The following is a 19,430-nucleotide window of genomic DNA, read 5'->3' as shown; positions in this document are numbered from 1 at the left end:
AATACAGATGGCCAACAGACACATGAAAAGATGCTCCACATCACTAATTATCAGAGAAATGCAAATTAAAACTACAATGAGGTATCACCTCACACCAGTAAGGATGGCTGCCATCCAAAAGACAAACAACAACAAATGTTGGTGAGGCTGTGGAGAAAGGGGAACCTCCTACACTGCTGGTGGGAATGTAAATTAGTTCAACCATTGTGGAAAGCAGTATGGAGGTTCATCAAAATGCTCAAAACAGACTTACCATTTGACCCAGGAATTCCACTCCTAGGAATTTACCCTAAGAATGCAGCAATCAAGTTTGAGAAAGACAGATGCACCCCTATGTTTATCGCAGCACTATTTACAATAGCCAAGAATTGGAAGCAACCTAAATGTTCATCGGTAGATGAATGGATAAAGAAGATGTGGTACATATACACAATGGAATACTACACAGCCATAAGAAGAGGGCCAGTCCTATCATTTGCAGCAACATGGATGGACCTGGAGGGTATTATGCTCAGTGAAATAAGCCAAGCAGAGAAAGAGAAATACCAAATGATTTCACTCATCTGTGGAGTATAAGAACAAAGGAAAAACTGAAGGAACAAAACAGCAGCAGAATCACAGAACCCAAGAATGGACTAACAGGTACCAAAGGGAAAGGGACTGGGGAGGATGGGTGGGTAGGGAGGGATAAGGGGGGAGAAGAAGAAGAGGAGTATTAAGATTAGCATGCATCGGGGGGTGGGAGAAAGGGGAGGGCTGTACAAGACAGAGAAGACAAGTAGTGATTCTACAACATATTGCTATGCTGATGGACAGTGACTGTAAAGGGGTTTATAGGGGGGACCTGGTATAGGGGAGAGCCTAGTAAACATAATATTCTTCATGTAAGTGTAGATTAAAGATAACAAGAAAAAAAAAAGAAAGAAAGAGAAGGGGGATTACTCCCCGATAGGATAAAACTAAATGTAAATCAATGATTAATGCATGCTTTAAATATCCTTAATTTTGATCACGTAAAGGGTGTCAGATGATCGGCTATGGATGTACACTTTTCTGATAATATTCCTTTCTCTTAAAAAAAAAAAAAAGCAGTTCCTGTGTGGTGACCTCCAATGAGTTCTACACAATGGTATAAAGGGCATATCAAAGCGTGGGCAAAGGGTCTATTTGTGTTTATACAGAGGATCAAAGCCTAATTTGGCTACCCAGAAAATGAACTAAGATATGATATGAAGAAGAACTTCCAACATCAGCACTCTCTGGAAGAGACATACCAGAAGATGATCATCAAAAACCTCAGCAAAGATCCAGGCGATGCTGCAGTTGTAGCTGCATTCATCCCACCGGTTCCTGGACTTGCCATTGGAATGAAGAGGAGATATCTAAGCTGGCCTGTGCATACAGTAAAACAACAAATTTGACTGGATCTATACTGTTGGAACTCAACCAAGAATTAGGAGAAGTGCAAGTTGTAGTGCTCCAAAATCTTACAACTACAGACTATCTACTGTTAAAAGAACATATAGGATGTGAACAGTTCCCAGGAATGGGTTGTTTTTTCACAAATGCCTAGGGTGCCTAAATGGTTTTCTTGGCTTCACTGGAGATGGCTGGTAATTACAAATCTGCTTTGGTTATGTAACTGTTTTCCTATTATGTTAATGTGTGTGTGCAATTTAATTAGTAGTTTAAAACCTATACATGCTTAAGTTACTCTACAAGAAGATATGTCAAAGAAATAATCAATCTTCCCATGTTTTCTTCCGTCTGCTACCTCTATAGCTTTTCTTCTTCCTTCCTAATTACGACCCTTAAATAGAATTCATGCCTCATATCGAATTCACCGAGTATCATAACTCCTCCAAGTGGTAAAGATACCTCAAGACAAATGCTGGGCATAGAAGCCACAGGGCATAAATCTGCAAAGAAGTAAAAAGCTAACCTTTTCAAACAATATGGCTTCTCTCTCACTTACCAACTTTACATTTCCCTGTATGGCCCTGGAAGATGACTGGTTAGCCAGAGATGGATAAGATTCCTCAAGGGAGGAACAACCTAAGACAGGCACAGTCGCAGGGGGGCCATTAGGTGAGAAATTGGGGATCAACAGAGGTGAGGCTTAGAACCTCACCCCCCTGTTTTGAGAGAAATCTTCTGCATCCGTGCCTTGTCTAGCTTGGATTAACACATAGTCTACAGGCACACACCTGATCATCTACATTTGCTCTCTTACAACACTAAACTATGTTTTCTACCTTTATCTTGCATCTACCTACCACTTCAGCATTTTATTTAAAAATAATAATAATAATAAAGGGAGAAATGTGGGATTCACATATAAATCAAGTATAAAAATCAAACAAATATTCATATTTGACCTGATTGTTTATAGTTCATAATGAGTGATCAAAACTGAAAGTTTTTGTGATGACTGCCCTTGTACCATTCACCATGTAAGAACTTATTCACTATGTAAGAATTTGTTCACCATGTAAGAACTTGTTCGTTATGCTTCAGAAGATTGGAGACTGAAGAGAATTAGGCTGGGGGTGGATTAATGATTGTGCATTGAGCATTGACTCCCCTATACAGAATTTTATTGTTGTTAACAACCATTTGATCAATAAATATGAGAGATTCCCTCTCAAAAAAAAAAAAAAAAGGTACAAACTGTTACCGACATTAAAGAACTTAAGAATTTTGTTCCCACAAGCCCATCCAGACAAATAAATAGAGAAAGAGCTTTACACAAACAAAATTACTGGGAGACAGCAACATAAGGACTGCTGGTGAGCTTCAATATATTGTTACTGGCAGAACCACAATTAAATGAGGCTTTATTAAATAATGGAATTATTAGAAGGAAAGAATATAGTATGAAAGGACAATGTAGAGAATGCTGGTGATTCTCTTGCTCACCAGGTGGTAAGAGCCTGAAATAGAACCTTGGCATGCATATTGGTTGACTACGTGAGAGGAATATAGCTATTCCCCTCTCCCTTCTTCTGTGGTAGTGGAGCCCATCTTCAGCAAGAAACCAGATATGCCAGCAATTTGTTTTCCCTGCCTTTCTCACAGCTGGAGTTAGCCACATGACCTAGATTTTATACACTAAGATGTAAAAATGAATCTGCTGGGGAGTTTCTGGAAAAGATTTCCTTTCCGGTTAGCATGTGAGAGTCAAGCAAGGAGAGCTCCCGCTCTAACCTTGCCTCTGACTGCGTGTGCTTCAGAAGGGGGTGCTTGGAGCTGCAGCTTGTCTTGCTACTATGAGGCAATAACCTGAAGATGAAAAAACATTTTTGACAGCAGCCTCCTTTACCACATACACCCTTCTAAGAGGATCTGCACATCTTTATGGGTAAACCCAGAAAGAAGTAGGGGAAGGATATATAAAGCCTGTTACTTGATGACACTTCTGAGCCACTGAACCAATTCTGGAAGCACCTATCTCAAGACTTCTTTCAGGTAAGAACATTGTTTTTGTTGCTTAGGCCATTCTTAGGTCTTCTGTTACTTACAGTTGACTTCAGCTAAGCATGAATCCAGCTGCATCCATGAATCTGTTAGGGAAGCTAATAAATTCTCCTTTTTGTTTATCTACTTTTGAGTTAAGATTATGTAATCCAAGCCAATTTGCACATTCAGGCCCGTATGATAGATGTTGATAGCAACTACAAGCATAACTGAAGACTGGAGCTTACTTCACCATACACACCCCTTTAAGAGGATCTGCTCCTAACCTATAACCTAAAACTAAAATTCATTTGTACCAGGACCCATTCCCCCTGACAGAGCTTATGATTCTCTCTATTGGATAGCTGAATCAATCATATTATTTGTCTTGAAATGTGAACTAAGCCAATTACAGATACAGGAACACTTAGATGAAAGATCATATAGAGTCAAGGATGGAATTGGTACCATGGAAAGTCTAAGTCATTTGGAAGCAATAGTTACAAAGGAGCAGCAGAAAGTTCAAAAGAAGCAGAGACAGCTAGTTTTAGGAAAGAATCAGGGGGAATTGGGTGGAAGCACAGAGAGATGTAGAGATGAAAGGAGAAATAGCAATTGAGAGATAGGGGCTCTTTTCCTGACTTTCTAGTTCCAGTTTCTGTGAAGCTTGGTGTTGCTACACCTCTCCTGCATTTGAATTTGGTAACTTCCTGTTTTATGAACTCCAAGACACAAAGTAAGGTTGAAGAACTATGATTCAAGGTGCCAAGACTCAGGAGAGTGCTCAAGCAATATGGTCCTACAGTCACTTCATGTGTGACTTGGAGCAACAGAAAGAAAAGGGGGAGTATTTTTAATGCAATTTGGAGAATGCAATATCCCAACAAAACAAAACCAAAATCATTAATAATTTCATAGCCAAGGCAAGAGTGAAATAAAGTTTGCTTATGATAAGAAATCTGATATTAACAAAATTTTTAAAAAGTTACCTGTCATTACTGAGGGATTCAAGCTTCAATTTTAAATATATATGTATAGGCATAATACATATAAGTGAACATGGAGCTTCATTTTTTAAATACCAATCCAACTCTGAAAGATCTAAATAATACAGATCTTTACTGTAGGTTTCCTTGAATGAGTGACTCAGACATTTCACACAAGGCAAAGCTTCTTATTAAACATATTTAAACCATTTTTCATCTCTTCAAAATTTCTTATAGAATGGCAAGAAAGAAAACCTGTCTTTCTCTTGATGGTTACTGTTCATACCTCACACTCTCAAGAGACCCTCCCTGCCACATGCAACCCCCTGGCAAAAAATACAGTAATGACAGTTTCACTGTTTGCATTATGTCTCTAAGCTAACTTCAACATTATCTCAACCAAAATGTACATCAAGAGATCTTATAATAAAAATAAAGCAATCCTTTGCCCCTTTACAGTTTAACAGATGTTTCTTATCACAAATATAAAGAAGACATTCTGATCTTGGTAGGATATTGTCAAAGTAAAGTTAATGTAAGAACTTAGTTAATAGTTCCTGAGCTCGACACCTGCCAGATGCGAAAAATGATGATCTGATTGGATTTTCTTAGTTTTAAGTTCAGAAAACTCCCGATAAGACTGTAGAAGCATCAGATAGTAATATTAATAATCTCTTTTTGGCTTCAGTATGTTCCAGTACTAAGACTGTCCTCTGGAAACTGCTGGACAATGCAGCTTAAGACTGGAGGATATTTGCAACTGTTCTGTCAATATAATACACTGGGTTTTCTTTTAGGGACTATAATCTAGTTGATGTATAAGTTTCTATCATAAGAGTTTTATTTTTTTCATATTTCTATGTATAAGTAGATGTATTGAAATCATTTTGTAATTTGGTTTACACGACATACAAATTTTGCCTCATTTAAGTAAGAGCTTTCTCAGATGGAGGTATGTTTATTAAAGACTACTAGTAGTGTTTTAACTGCTACATATTTACTTTTATTGAATATTACTCCAATTTTCACAAAGAACTTAAGGAAAATCCTAAATCAGAACTTTGGCTTGGGTTCCTCTATAATATTAATTGGATTTTCCATGCTGATCTTTTTTCCTCAAACATGTAGAAAAGTTTAAAGGTGCTATATAACCCTGTATCCATCCACTTAGATTCAACAATTATTAACATTTTGCTGCATTGCTTTACTTGTTTGTCTTTCTACCTTTCCCTAAACCATTTAAAAGTAAGATATGAGCATTGGAACATTTCATCCCTAAATATATCAGTCCATGCTGATCTCTAAAAAGTGGAAGGAACAACCCAAGACATTGCAGGTGAATATTTTCACTTTCATTAGAATTTAGGATAAAAGTGTAAGGTTTTTTTGTTTTGACATTCAAAGGAAAAAACTACAGTATATTCATAATATAAATTAGTACAACATGAGAAAATGCTGTGAAATGTCTGATTTATCTAATTCTTTAATACTAATAATATTAAGATGATACTATCTGAAGCATGTATTACTATGTGCTGAGCACTATACTAGACATATCACTTTTTATTCTTCAAAATAATGTTTCAATTTAGATATTTTTGTTATTACTGTTTTACAGATTAGTAAGTTAATATGTCTCTTTCCACTGTGCTATGTAAAACAAATATCAATAGTCTCTATAAATTAACCTAAATTTATTTGAGAAAAAATATACCCCACTGATATGATTTGTAAGACATGAGTTCCTTTCAAAGAACCTTTTTCTTCCTTGTGACCTATTTCTTAAAATTAACTTCATGTCTTTAAATCATGTTTTAACGAAAACATACTAGTTGAATGGGAAAATGAAAAAGCATCTACGTGTTAGATGTGACAGAGTGCATTTAGTGATTGTATTTGTGAGAGCATTAGTATTCCAAATAAAGGAAATTTCCTCCCTGACGATTAACAAGTTTGAGGATTGATAACCAATGATTGACAACCAATGGTAATCATAAAAATAGCTCAATAATACTAATGAATTATTCTATATGAAGTGAAAAAGAGCAGTATGAAATAAAGCAAATATTGAACAAGCAGTTTTTCAAACAAGTTCAAATTAACTTAATGAAATTCAACAGAAAGCAAAACATCATTATGACCTTAGAGGAAAACCTCATGGAGTTTGGATGAACCAGAGGAAAGACTATGTACTCATTTACATTCTTTCATACACCTCTCATTATACTCAGGTGCATGCACACACATACACATAAGCACATGCATGTGTGAGCACACACATGCTCCTACCCTTCTACCTGATTCCCCTTCCACAGCACATGCATACATCCAGATTACAGCTGCTCCATCCATACCATAGGCCTAACTCTATGGCTATGCCATTAGCATGCTGAGTGTGTTCCTGCTCCTTCCATCCTTTCTACCCCCTGCCCAAGTCTCGTTAAATACCTTCAGAATACAGGAAATCCCAGGAGGTCTTCAGGTCTGTAGACTGCATTACCTTCAAGCCAAAGTATGGAGAAAGGGAAGAAATGGAAAATAATGACTGTTCAGACAAGGCTAAGAGCTTCTGACTACACAGAGAACAGGAACTGAGAATTTCTACAGCCAGCTCCTACCCAATCCAGAATACCTTCAGGGCAGAAGCCTTGATAGACTGTACACCTCCATTTAGAATCTCAATCATATTTTCAATACAGGGCTCTGGAGTCAGCTGGCCACAACTGTCAAAGACCAGCTGTGCTGAGAGAAAGGGTTTTTGCCTTGGGGCCTGTAGAGAAGGATCAGGAAATGTCGTAGGGCTAGATATCAACACCTGTTCCCTGCCATCTGGCCCTTGACTGCCCACCCGCCTCCATACATGCCACCCACCAACTTACTTGCAGAATTTTGGCCACAAAAGAAGTCATTTCCTTCTCTATGATAGACACCAGGCTCTGGCAGATCATGTATCCTACCAGGCGGGCCAGCAGCCCCAGCTGCAGCGACCAGGCCTCCACCTGCCTCAGCTTCCGCTCCAGCTGCCGGCACTGTACCTTCTGAAGGTATACAGAGCATTGGTCTGTCCTGATCCTCTTGCAGTTTTTCACTTGCTCCTGCAGGCCCTGTTGCATGTGATATGTATCCTCGTGAATCTGTCACCATAGAGTAGAGAACTCACTGGAGAAAGAGGGATGGTGAGCAAACCAGCCACGCACCGGTCTGTGCAAAACTCTTAGGGCTTGGAGCCTAAAATCTAGAGCCTAAATATATGTGAAGGGCTGCTTTTTAGTAGAGATTAGCCCCATAAATCTTTAAGTGACCAGGAAGAGGTGAAATGGAGAACATATATTAAGGGACCACATGTGCCACGTCTGTCAACTAAAAGTCCCAGGGTAGAACTCAAATAGAAAATTTGTGCACATATAGAGAGGTTCACAATGCACATATTAGACAAGGAAAGAGAAAAATTGGATAAGCATGGCTCAGCAGTAATTCCAGGATGGGACTCTCATGAGCAGGCCCAGGTGATGCCTAGCATAATACTGCCTTATATGATAGTAGAAGTTGTCTCTGGGCACTGACACAGACTTTCTGGGAGGGGACGGAGAATGTGGCATACAAGTCTTGGAGCCTCTTTGTGGGTTCTTCTCTCATCTGGGAGGTTCAGCAGCCTACAAATGCCACTGATGGTTGCCACTTCTCTGGGCACCAGAAAGATACACTTGGCCAAATGGACCTTTTGTCCCTGCTGCTCTCCTTTTTGATGCTCACAGAGCTTGTGATTAGAACTAACTGGTGTCTGTGAACTGTATTCTGCTAACCCTGAGCTCAATTACCAGGGTTCTGAGACCCAAACATGAGGCAGATGAGGCCTAACTAAGCTAGGTGTCTCATACACAAATGTGACCTCAGACTTGGCAAGATGTTCTCCTCCATGCTTTAGCAACACCCTCCCTACTAGTGCCCCACTTCATTGCCCTTAGTCCTGTGCACCATCATTACTGAGTCACCTCTGTGGTTCATCCACTAAGGGTTCATCACCACTGTGGTTCATAACACCAGAAAGGTAGTTTCACAGAAAATGTTTGTAAAAGGAATGTATTGCCTCACACTGAAAGGGCTTACCGAGTGCCAATTAGGATAATACCACACAAACAACAACAATTCCTACAACATAACGGCATACACTTTTAAACTCTCACCACTAAGGGGCAATATCTTCAAAGTTCTGAAGAAATATTTTCACTTGAGATTCTGTTTCTAGTTACAGTTATCACTGAAGTTGAGGATGAACAAAGATATTTTTAGATACACAAAACTCCAAAAAATTTACCATCCTCAGATTCTCTCTGGAAAAAAACAAACAGTAATATATTTCTGACAGAGGAAAATGAATATAAGAAGATAAAGTGGTATACAAGGACCTCTGGTGAGCAAAAAAATTTGTGAAACATATTTTTAATTCTAAATGGGTAGGCTGTAAACTAAGAATTTTCATAATGATCCAGAATTAAAATTTAATATATCAATAACAAGCATAATAGGAAGGGTGAAGGGTGGAGAGTGGAGAGAGGTAGAGAGGAGAGAAAGGAAATTAGGAGAGGTTCTTATTCTGCCTGGGAGAAAGATATGAATACAAATTCACATTGGGCATTCCTTCACTCAACAAATATTCACTGAGCCCTGCTATATGGCATACGTATAATAAGCATTAGAGATCTATTAGTGAATGAAACAGATAAAAATCCCTATCCTCTGGAGGGGGAGATAAATACAATAAATATAATCAATGACTATTTTATATTGCATATAAAAAGGTAGTAAGTGTATGGAAAAAACCACAGAGCAAGAAGAGGGATCAGAAGTGCTGGTGATAATGGGGGGTTGCAATTTTAAATGGATTAGAACTAACTGGTGTCTGTGAACTGTATTCTGCTAACCCTGAGCTCAATTACCAGGGTTCTGAGACCCAAACATGAGGCAGATGAGGCCTAACTAAGCTAGGTGTCTCATACACAAATGTGACCTCAGACTTGGCAAGATGTTCTCCTCCATGCCTCTCCGAGAAGATGCTTTTAGAAAAAGACATCAGAGACATTTTTATAAAAATAAAAGTTGAACAGCTAACTGTTGGGCAGGTGGATAAATGTCTTACATATGTATTAATCTGCAAGTAAAAGAAAACTAAAAAAAGTGGATCTTAAGCAAGTAAAATATTTACTTATTTAATGTAGTATGAAACCCCTGAAGAGCCCCTGAAGAGCATATTGGCTCAAGAACACCAATCAGAACAAAGCTCCTTCTATCTTCCTCCTCCATCTTTAATATGACTTTCTCCCTTATGCTGAGATAGCTTCTCCATCACCGGAAATTTCATCCAAGAGTCAGGCAAGAAGACTGGAGTAAGGTCCAAAAAGACATCCCAGTTTGATCTGCCTCTTTTAAAAAGTTTTCCTAGTGACTTTGACTTACAATTCATTGCCCAGAACTGAGTTACATGAACTTCCTCTGGAGGAAGTTGAAAAGAAATGCCTAGGAGTCTGTAAAAAGAAACAAAATCAAGATTCTAACACTCAGAAAGATGAGTAGTAGGCCCTGAGTAGTTCCTGGGAAACCATGAAAAGAGTAAAATGTGTAACATCCAATGCATTAGAGGACAATAACAGCAACAAAAATGTCAACAATCCAACAAAAGACAAGAAACACAAAGAAGAATTAAATAGAAATCACATGAAATAGAAATCACCAAACCAAGATGGGAAAAATAAGTCCAAACCTATCAATAATAATAATAAATGAGATAAACCCATTGCAAGATACAGACTCTCATACTAAATGTTTTCCAGCTCTTTATAAGAGATATGCATAAAACAACAAAGATTGAAAACAAAGGGATAGGAAAAGATAAGTCAAGTAAATACTTGATGCCATTAACACCAGGCAAAAAAGAACTTTAGTAAAAAAGTAGTAGCATGAATGAAGACTATTGCACATGAATAAAGTCATAAAGAAATATTGTTAGGAACCTTTATGCAAATAACATGATTTTGAAATACGTGTTACAAATAAAGGACATTGAGGAGAAACAAGTCAAAAGAGGGGATTTTAATATATATCTTTTAGAAACTAAAGGATAAAGTGGGTAAGAATAATTATGGCTATGAAATATTTGAATAAAACAGTAAATGAGTTTGGTCTTATATATATTTTCTTAGGTTGGGTTCCCTAGAAGCAGAATCTGAGATTTAGAATTTGAAGAAATGGAAATTACTGAAGGAATGATCTTCAGGTAAGAAACCTCAAGGGAAAGAGGGAAGCAAAACAGGGAAGGGGCAAGTGCCAATGAAGATCTCAGCTAAGGTTGTTCTTGGTCTGATCTGGAGGTGGAGGCAACTTTGGAATGTACATCATACTGTAGAGCTGTTCTTCTGAGGGGCAAAGAGCAAAAAAAAAAACCCCAAAAAACCAACCAACCAACCAACCAATAAAGGTAGAGGAACTGCTCCATATGAAAGAGATTAAAGAGAAATGCCCACTAAACACAGTGAATGAGTCTGGACTGGATCCTGAAGCAGGAAAAAAATATGGTAATAAAGGACATTATTAGGATAACTAGAAATTTATAATACTGATTGGGGGTTAAATAACAGAACTGTATCAAAGTAAAATTTCCTAATTTTTGATAATCATACTCAGCTATGAAAGAAAATGTCTTTGTTCTTAGGAAAATACACAGTGGCATATTTAGGGGTAAAGGGACTTGATGTCTGCAACTTTCAAACAGTTCAGGCAAATAATATATATATACATAGAGAAAGAAAAAGATCATGGATGATTAAGTAAATGGAACAATGTAGCAATCTGAGTAAAGGGTAGATGAGAGTTTATTATACTATTCTTGCAACTCTCTTATCAAATTTTATATAAAAAATGTTACACGAAGAAATAGGAGAGGAAAGAAAACAATGGCTTTTTCCTAGTAATGCAAATGTGGTCTAACACTGACAATTCACCATAACAAAAGACTAAAGCAAAAAAAATCCCCAAATCATCTAAACAGAAACAGAAAAAAAAATTCACTGGACAAAATTGGACACCCATTCATGATAAAGTCTCTTAGCAAACTAGGAGTTGATGGGAACTTCCTTAAAAACTGGTAAAGGGTATCTACCAAACACTCACACTGAATATCATTATTTATTTAACATTTCAAATCTATTTTAATTATTCAGTAATGCTACAGTTTAATGGGCAGCAGCACGCTTTTATTTGGCACAGATTTCGAACAATCCTGTTACCAGCTGTGATAAGCACTGATCCTCCCCATTGGGGTGACTGCCCTCAGGGCTGGGTTCCACTCCGTTCTATGTGGCAGCACAGAAAACGGCTCCACGTGTTGCACTGGCCCATCTTTTCATTCTTTTTATGGTGTTTTTAAAAAGCTAATTTTAACATAGACAAATTTGTTGATTTTTTATGGTTTACAAGTTTTATATTTTAATAAACCCTAAAATAATAAAAATACTTTAAGTTATCTTCTGAAAACTTTCATATCTTTTATCTAACATGAATTAGTTTTTATATATGATGTAGCAATTATTAGAAAACCATGATGTTTTAAAACACCATTTATAATAGTAACAAAAAAACACCAATACGGGAACAACCTCGACAGGAAACCTATAAAACATTAAGAGAAGTTAAAGAAATCAAAATAAATGAAGAGGTCCATATTTATGGATTAGGAAATGAAATATTGTTAAGATATCAATTCTCTCCCAAACTGAACTATATATTCAAAGCAAGCCATTAAAAAAATCCCAATAGACTATTTTGTAGAAATTAACAAGCTGACTCTAAATTTTATGTGGAAATTCCAAGAACCTAGAATAGCAAGGGAAATCTTGAGTAACAAAAAGTTGTAAGACTTACAATATCAAATATGAAGACTTGTAAAGGTACAGTAACTAAAACACTGTGACAAATACAATAATGGAAGAAAAGAGAGTTCAGAAAAGGACTCACACACATGCAACCACCTGACTTAAGACAAGGACACTTTTATAATGAAGCGGGGAAAAGACAGTCTTTTCAATAAACAGGAAACGTTAAATGACTCTTACCTTACACCATACATAAAAATTAATTTGAAATGGACCATAGACTTAAATGTGATTTTTAGAAAAAGGATAATGAAATTTCAAGAAAATGTAGGAGAATATCTACATGACTTTGGGATCGGCAAAGATTTCTTAAACCAGGACTCATAAGGCACTAACCAAAAAAGACTGGTAAAGAGAACTTTAAGAAAATTAAGAACTTCTGTTATTCAAAGCACCATTAAAATAGTAAAAAGGTAAGCCACAGATTGGGAGGAAATATCTACAATACATATATTTGATATAGGAGTCATATCCAGGATAAATAAAAAACTACAAGTTAAAAGGAAAAAAAACCAGACAACCCAATTAAAAATGAGCAACAGAGTTAGACACTTCACCAAATAGGGTACCAAGATGACCAAAAAACATATGAAAAGATGTTCAACATTACTGGTAATCATAGAAACACAAATTACAGCCACAGTGAGATACCACTGTATATCCACCAGTTTGGCTAAAATAAAAAACTCTGACAATATCAAGTGCCAATGAGAACATAGGACAACTGGAAGTCTCATACAGTGTTGGTGGGAATATAAACTGGTACAATCACTCCAGAATACTGTTTGGCACTGCAAAACATACATATACACTATCCCAGCAATTCCATCTCTGGAATATAAAGCCCAAACAAATGAGTACTTATGTGTACCAAATGACATGTACAAGAACCTTTATAACAGCACTATTCATAATAGTAAAAAATTGGAACCAACCCAAATGCCCATTAATAGAAGAATTAACAAATAAGTTGTGGGTAAATTCACACAGAGAAATAGTATATAGCATACAAAGAGTGAACCACTGTTACCCAGGGCATTTTGGATAAATCTCACCAACATTATGTTGAGTGAAAAAAAAAGCCAGACAAAAAGAGCACATGCTGTCTGATTCCATTTATATGAAATTCAAAATCAGACTAAATTAATCTGTGGGAATGGAGGTCAGAGTTGTGGTCATCTGTGTGGCAATACTGAAAAGAGAGGAAAAAGGGAGTTTGCTGAGGTGCTGGAAATGTTCTGTATCTTAAGCTAGAAGGTGGTTATATGGATGTACATATGCAAATATTTTAACAAAAAGTACACTTAAAATTTATTTATTTTGCTGCATGCAAATTATACCTAAATGGAAAAAGATAAGTCTACCGACTGTAAAAAAAATTACAGCTATTAAAACAAAGGTGACATGTAGTAGCTGGGAAGTAGAGAAAGGCTATGGAGCAGCTCATCCCCACCTTCTGCCCCATTCAGCCTCAAGCAACGTTGAGCCCAGCAATCATCTGTAGGCTAACAGCCACTTCACTGTATGAATGTACCAAGGGCCTCCCCTTCACAAAATCTCTCATTTTCATAAAGTCTGGGTGGGTACTTTCTCAGAACTGGACTATCTATAGATGGTGATTAGCCAGAGAACTATGTGAATATCCACTCCCACCTGACAGACAACAACCTGTGATGACAGATCACAGGCAAGAAACAAGTACACAGCAGGAACTCCCAAAGCTCTAGGCAGGGGGCATGTACCACAGATGCAAAGTAGGCATAATTAGGAAAAACTCCACTATTGGGTGCTTCTACCAGCCACAGTGGCCTGCCAAAGGTTTGAGATAGGTACAGAGACAAGCCCAGCAGGTGAAACATCAGGATTCCACCTCTCAAATTCTCCACTGTCCCTGGAACAAACAACTGAAAAAAACAGACATTGTTATGCTCCTTCCTCTCCCTGCTCAAGGCCAGGACCAACCCATAGGGAAAGGCTGCGTCCAGGCCTCTGCCCACCTGTTATTGATCCATCCATCCCAGAGAGGAGACTGCTATTGCTGAGCAGGACAATGGCTCTGAGCCAACTGCAGAGTCCAGGCCTCACAGGGGATCCCGGGAGAAGCTTAAGCCAAGAAGAGGCTGAAACTCTGCCGAGCTCAGCTGGAGAAAAGGTTCATGATAAACTGGGGCCTCCTACCAGCTGCAGGGTGGATGTGCAGAGGCGCAGGCAGCGATGCAGCAGCCGCAGAGCCTTGTGGTTCTCCCTGGCCAGAGCCCGCTGCAGGTCCAGCAGCCCGTAGCTCCGATCTGGCTCCTGGGGGAGCCAGCACACAGAATGCAGCTCCTGCAGAAGCCTGGAATAGAGGGCTCTGCTGGTCAGAGCCGGCCTCTTAGCCCTCTTTCCTTAGACACCCTTGACCTCTCCCCAGCCCAGCTCACCTCAGAATGAGCAAAGGTTTAGAAAGATTATAATATTTCCAGTGACCAAACAGTGGCAGCTTCCTCCTGAGAGTTCTTCTAAAAAATTCAAGCCCAGGAAGTTGCTTGCTGGGGAATTCTTTATGAAAGGCCTGGGATATGTGCAAACGTTTACACCCATTTTGCTAAGAGAGAGGGTCAAAAAGATCTCAAGGTCTGACTTAGAAGGAGAGAGTACAGAGGCTTCTTTCTTGGAAAAAGGGAAGCTGAGGGGCCTAAAAGTCTAGCTGGACAGGTGAGTGTTAGGGTCAAAGGTGATCAACTTCCCTGTGGGCCAATCATTCCTGAGGAAACCCACTCTGTTATTCACTTCCCCACCACCGGTGCCTGAGAACTCTACGTCTCTAACATCCTTGAAAAAGATTAAAGACCCCCAATAAGCAGAGGATATTCATCATGCGTATCATTTGTTCAGCACCTATTAAGTATACTGAATTCCCAGTCTCATTTAATTCTCACTATAGCTGTGAGAATTATCTTTAACCTTACTTTTCAGATTAGGAAACTGAGGCTCAAAGAGTAAAGGTCCTTCCTAGTATTCAGGATTTAAATTCAGACCAGGCCAGCCTCCAAGCCCTTATGCTTTTCATTACACCATGATGATTGGGCTAAACTGGAGGATGCCTAGAGAAGAGGTTGCAAACTGGTAGCCCATAGGCCAAAATCAGTCTGAAAAGGTTTTCACATGTAGCCAGCACAGTGTTTTAATAAAAATTTGAACTAACCAGGTAAAATTAAGAAATTTTACACCAAAATGTGGGTTCCCAGTAAATCTGAAAAATAATGTGGTTGACACACTGGACCAATAATCTCAGTGGCACACTTGGAACTGAGCAGTGACTGTCCTCTTTGGATGCAGTCTCCAGAATGCAGGCCCACACTCCCTAATGTCTTGCACCTAAGCCACTGCATTTCTTTCATAGCTCCTGCGTGGGCTCCATAGGTGTTTGAGTTGGCAATTCCTACCACAGAACAGGACTGGAGTGGCTGAGGAGTGCATAGAAAGCAAGAAAGTACTGAAAACAGGAATAACTAAGCTTTTCCAAACAAGAATCCAAGTAATACCATGGAAAGTACAGAGAGTTTGGAGTCAAACACCTGAGTTAGAACCCCAGATTTGATATTTAGTAATTCTGTGACTGGGGGCAAGACAGTGTAGGAATACATAATTACATGGAGATATATTCAGAATATATTATTCAGAGAAAAAACTGATTACTGAGCAATATGTAAAGTATGATATTTGTATATATTATAGAAAAAAACTAGGATATGCAAAAAATGTTAAAAAGATTTTTTTCCTTTGTGCTTTTTCACATTTTCCAAAGTTTTTACAAGGAACAACATATTACTTTTTGAAAAAATAATTACCAAAACTCTACTGAAGTTGTGTTTTGAAGACCTCACCTGCTAATATGGAGCAGCCCAGCTCCAAAGTGCGGCACAGCAAAGAGTAGATGTTTCCCTAGGAAAGTCCGGCACCGGAACAGCACCTGCAGCTTCACACTCTTCTGCCAACTGCAGATGAGAGGGCAGTGGCACATGCTATGCTCTCAGCAAACCTCCTCCCAAATCCCATACCCACCATCACCTACCAGGCGAAAGCCTTGCGTAAGAGGCAATACTTGAAGAATGGAATGACCTGGAGCTGTTCCCAGAGGACAGAGTGGCGGTGCCAGGTGCCCAGTGTCATTGTCTCACTGCCCTCCACAGGATGTACATGTAGGACTCCAAACGGAGAGAAGATGTAGTACTCAGGATTCACCTTGTTTGGTGGCACTAGCACCAGACTGTAGGGCCTTTAAAAAAGAGGTCTGACCAGTAGAAGACAGGAACTTGTGAAGACTTCAGGAAGGAACAAAAGAAGGAAACAGAGGCTGGGAAAAAAAAAAAGAAGAAGAAGGCAGGAAGGAAGGCAGAAGAAAGTGGAAAGAGAAGGAAGACAGTAGAATGATCTTCAAACTAGAAAGGTGGAACAAATATTAAGAAGAAACAGAAACCAATGATAGGAAGAAAGAAAAAAATAGCTACCAGTTCCAACATGTTCACATCTCCAAACCCAGATACCTTACATCCCGCCAAATCTAAGATGCCATCAGTTGTAAGCTGCATTTTTAAAATGATAAATTAAAATTAAAAATGCTGTCAATATGGTACTCCATCATCTTATAAGATGCATCACAATTTCAAAAGTGTTGAAACATAAAAAAAATTGGCATATTAGAAATGACAAAACACACATATCTCTAGCTATTGAAAGAACATGCAGAGATATTTGGGGAATACTGCTTGGAAACTGAGAATGGGGAAGAGAAGGGGGCGATCTGAAGATGAGACACAGGAAAATAAAGAGGGAAACTACAGCCTAGTGGAGAAGACAAGTACCTCCAGAGCCATCTTAAAATCCTACTTCAGCAAATTGTTTCCTATTTCAGCAAAATGCATACCTCCCACATTAAATACAATTGAGATGTAGCCATATAATAGCTGTATTGAGTTGCAGTAGACTACTTAGCCTAATGCCATGTTTGGGCACATTTAACAAAGGATTTTTTCTTAATTTTTATTTTGCAGTCTCATTTTCATTAATTTAAAACCAGTAATATTTTTAAGCATTTAACATATTTTAAAGTACTTTAAAAAGGTGTATGTTATAGGTCCAGTGCCTATAATGCCTAAGAGATAAAATGGCCTTCCTCTCTTACCTCTCTTAACTTTCTAGAATACAGTATCAAGCAAATGACTTAAGAGCATTTATTTTAGATAGATACCAGAATGGACTCATAAAAACTTTATTTCATTTCTGATAAAGATCTTCTTCACTAAGATCTGCTTAAGTACTATTTTCCCCAAGATACAGATGAGAAAACTGAAACAGAGAAGTTGTAATTTGCCCGAGGCAATTAAGATTACAGATTTAAAAACAAATCTGCCTGGCTCAAGCCCCCTTTATTAACCAGCACTCCATTTAGCTCCCACAGGATAGCTTCCTATCCTGAGTCCTGGCTCTTCCAGGACTCTATGACCTTCTTAACGGAGGCTGCTCTTCCTGTATAGGGTCAGGAGGTAGCAAGTCCTCGCCTCACTCCTCATGGTCACTGCTCCTCTGGGGCATATTCACTCATCCTACAAATGTTTATTAAGCCAAGCACTGTGTCAGGCACTCAGGATATAGACATAAACAAGAAGAATCCAGTCCCTGACTTCATGGAACTTAAACTATTTATCAAGTTCCCCTTCTGCCCAATACTGTGATAGGAGATGAGGACATAAAGATAACTACTACATACTCCTTGCCCTCAAAGGGCTCAGATCAATTGGAGTATTAAATGATGCTAGAGAGTAAATGGGGCAAGTCAAGAACTTACTGAGCTCCAGACCCATATATTCAACTGCTTCTAAAACATCTCAAACTCTACATGTCTTGCACATACCTGAAGCACAACAAGTTCTACACTGAACTAATCATCTACTGCTTCCAAATCTGTTCCTGCTCTGGGTAATTCATGCATTCATTCAACAAATGTTACTGAGTTATGCCATGCCAAACCATTCTAATCCCTGAGGACACAAGGGCAAATACAACAAACAAAAATCCTTGCCCTGATAGAACTCTCATTCTACTGCAGAAGAAAGACCATAAACATAACAAATGAGAGGGGGAAGAAAAGTGCAGAAAAAAGATCATCAGCAGTGCCAGGAGAGGAGGAAGTGCATTTTTAAAGGGGAGGTGAGAGTTGAGCAAAGACTCTAGGGAAGTGAAGGAATAAATTCTAAGTAGGAAAAAAAGTCTAGAACAAATGTAAGAAAAATATGATAAATTCAAACTCTGAAAAAAACCCTGTGACATGGAAAAAAACCCAAAATGAAACAACAGATGCCAGGGTTCTACTTTCACTAATGATGCACCAGAAATTTGGAATACTCCCACTTCAGAACAACTAGAAAAACTGGGCAAAATAACTGGATAAACATGAAAATCACCTAAGTGAACACATCAGAGAACCACAGATTAAATACCCCTGGCTCTGGGCTGGCACCCTGGTTACAACACAGGTTGAACCAGAAAACACCTGCTCCCTTGGTGTGGGACCCCAATCGCAATCTCCGCTCTTCAGGTCTCTGTGTCTGTTGAATGCTCAGCTCCTCTTCTGGGTCTCTCAGGAGCACATAGTAAAACTCACACACAATTACCACCACTGGAATCAACAGGCACCTCTTCTGTTTGGGGAAAAGCTGCACCAAATGCCAACCTCACTTCACAGGGTGTCTTTGACAGATGCCAGCCATGTAATTATTCACTGTCTTTTCAGCTCTCTTGCTCAGTTTCTCGTCTATGTGCCTAATTATCTTTGATTGTGCCGTTTCTCTGATTATGACCGAGCTGATAGTTTAAAGCCCTAAGCTTGTTATTTTCTTTCTGAAAGCTCTCCACCATGGTCAGGAGGCATCCCATCCCACATTGCTACTGTTACTGCCATTTCTGCCAGACAGCATAGCAGCCACTAGGTGTCAGTAGGCAGTTCATCACATTGAACCACAACAGATAGTTTCATTAATTGTGGTACTACTTCATGTCACGAATTACTAGTATCCTCTTTTCC

General features: G+C 38.6%; 1 protein-coding gene across 1 annotated transcript in view; it reads right to left on the bottom strand.

Moving 5' to 3' along the window:
- DNHD1 (dynein heavy chain domain 1) overlaps window positions 1–19,430 on the bottom strand; it is an 82,900-nt gene that overhangs the window by 55,564 nt on the left and 7,906 nt on the right. The window contains 6 exon segments of the mRNA XM_073217715.1: window positions 6,891–6,942; window positions 7,075–7,212; window positions 7,322–7,576; window positions 14,546–14,702; window positions 16,234–16,344; window positions 16,422–16,625. Coding sequence (XP_073073816.1) covers window positions 6,891–6,942; window positions 7,075–7,212; window positions 7,322–7,576; window positions 14,546–14,702; window positions 16,234–16,344; window positions 16,422–16,625 — 917 coding nt within the window.

The sequence above is a fragment of the Manis javanica genome, chromosome 11 (assembly GCF_040802235.1).
Source record: "Manis javanica isolate MJ-LG chromosome 11, MJ_LKY, whole genome shotgun sequence".
NCBI lineage: Eukaryota > Metazoa > Chordata > Mammalia > Pholidota > Manidae > Manis > Manis javanica.
Note: the sequence above shows the minus strand (reverse complement) of the source record. Positions and strands in the feature narration are given on the sequence as shown.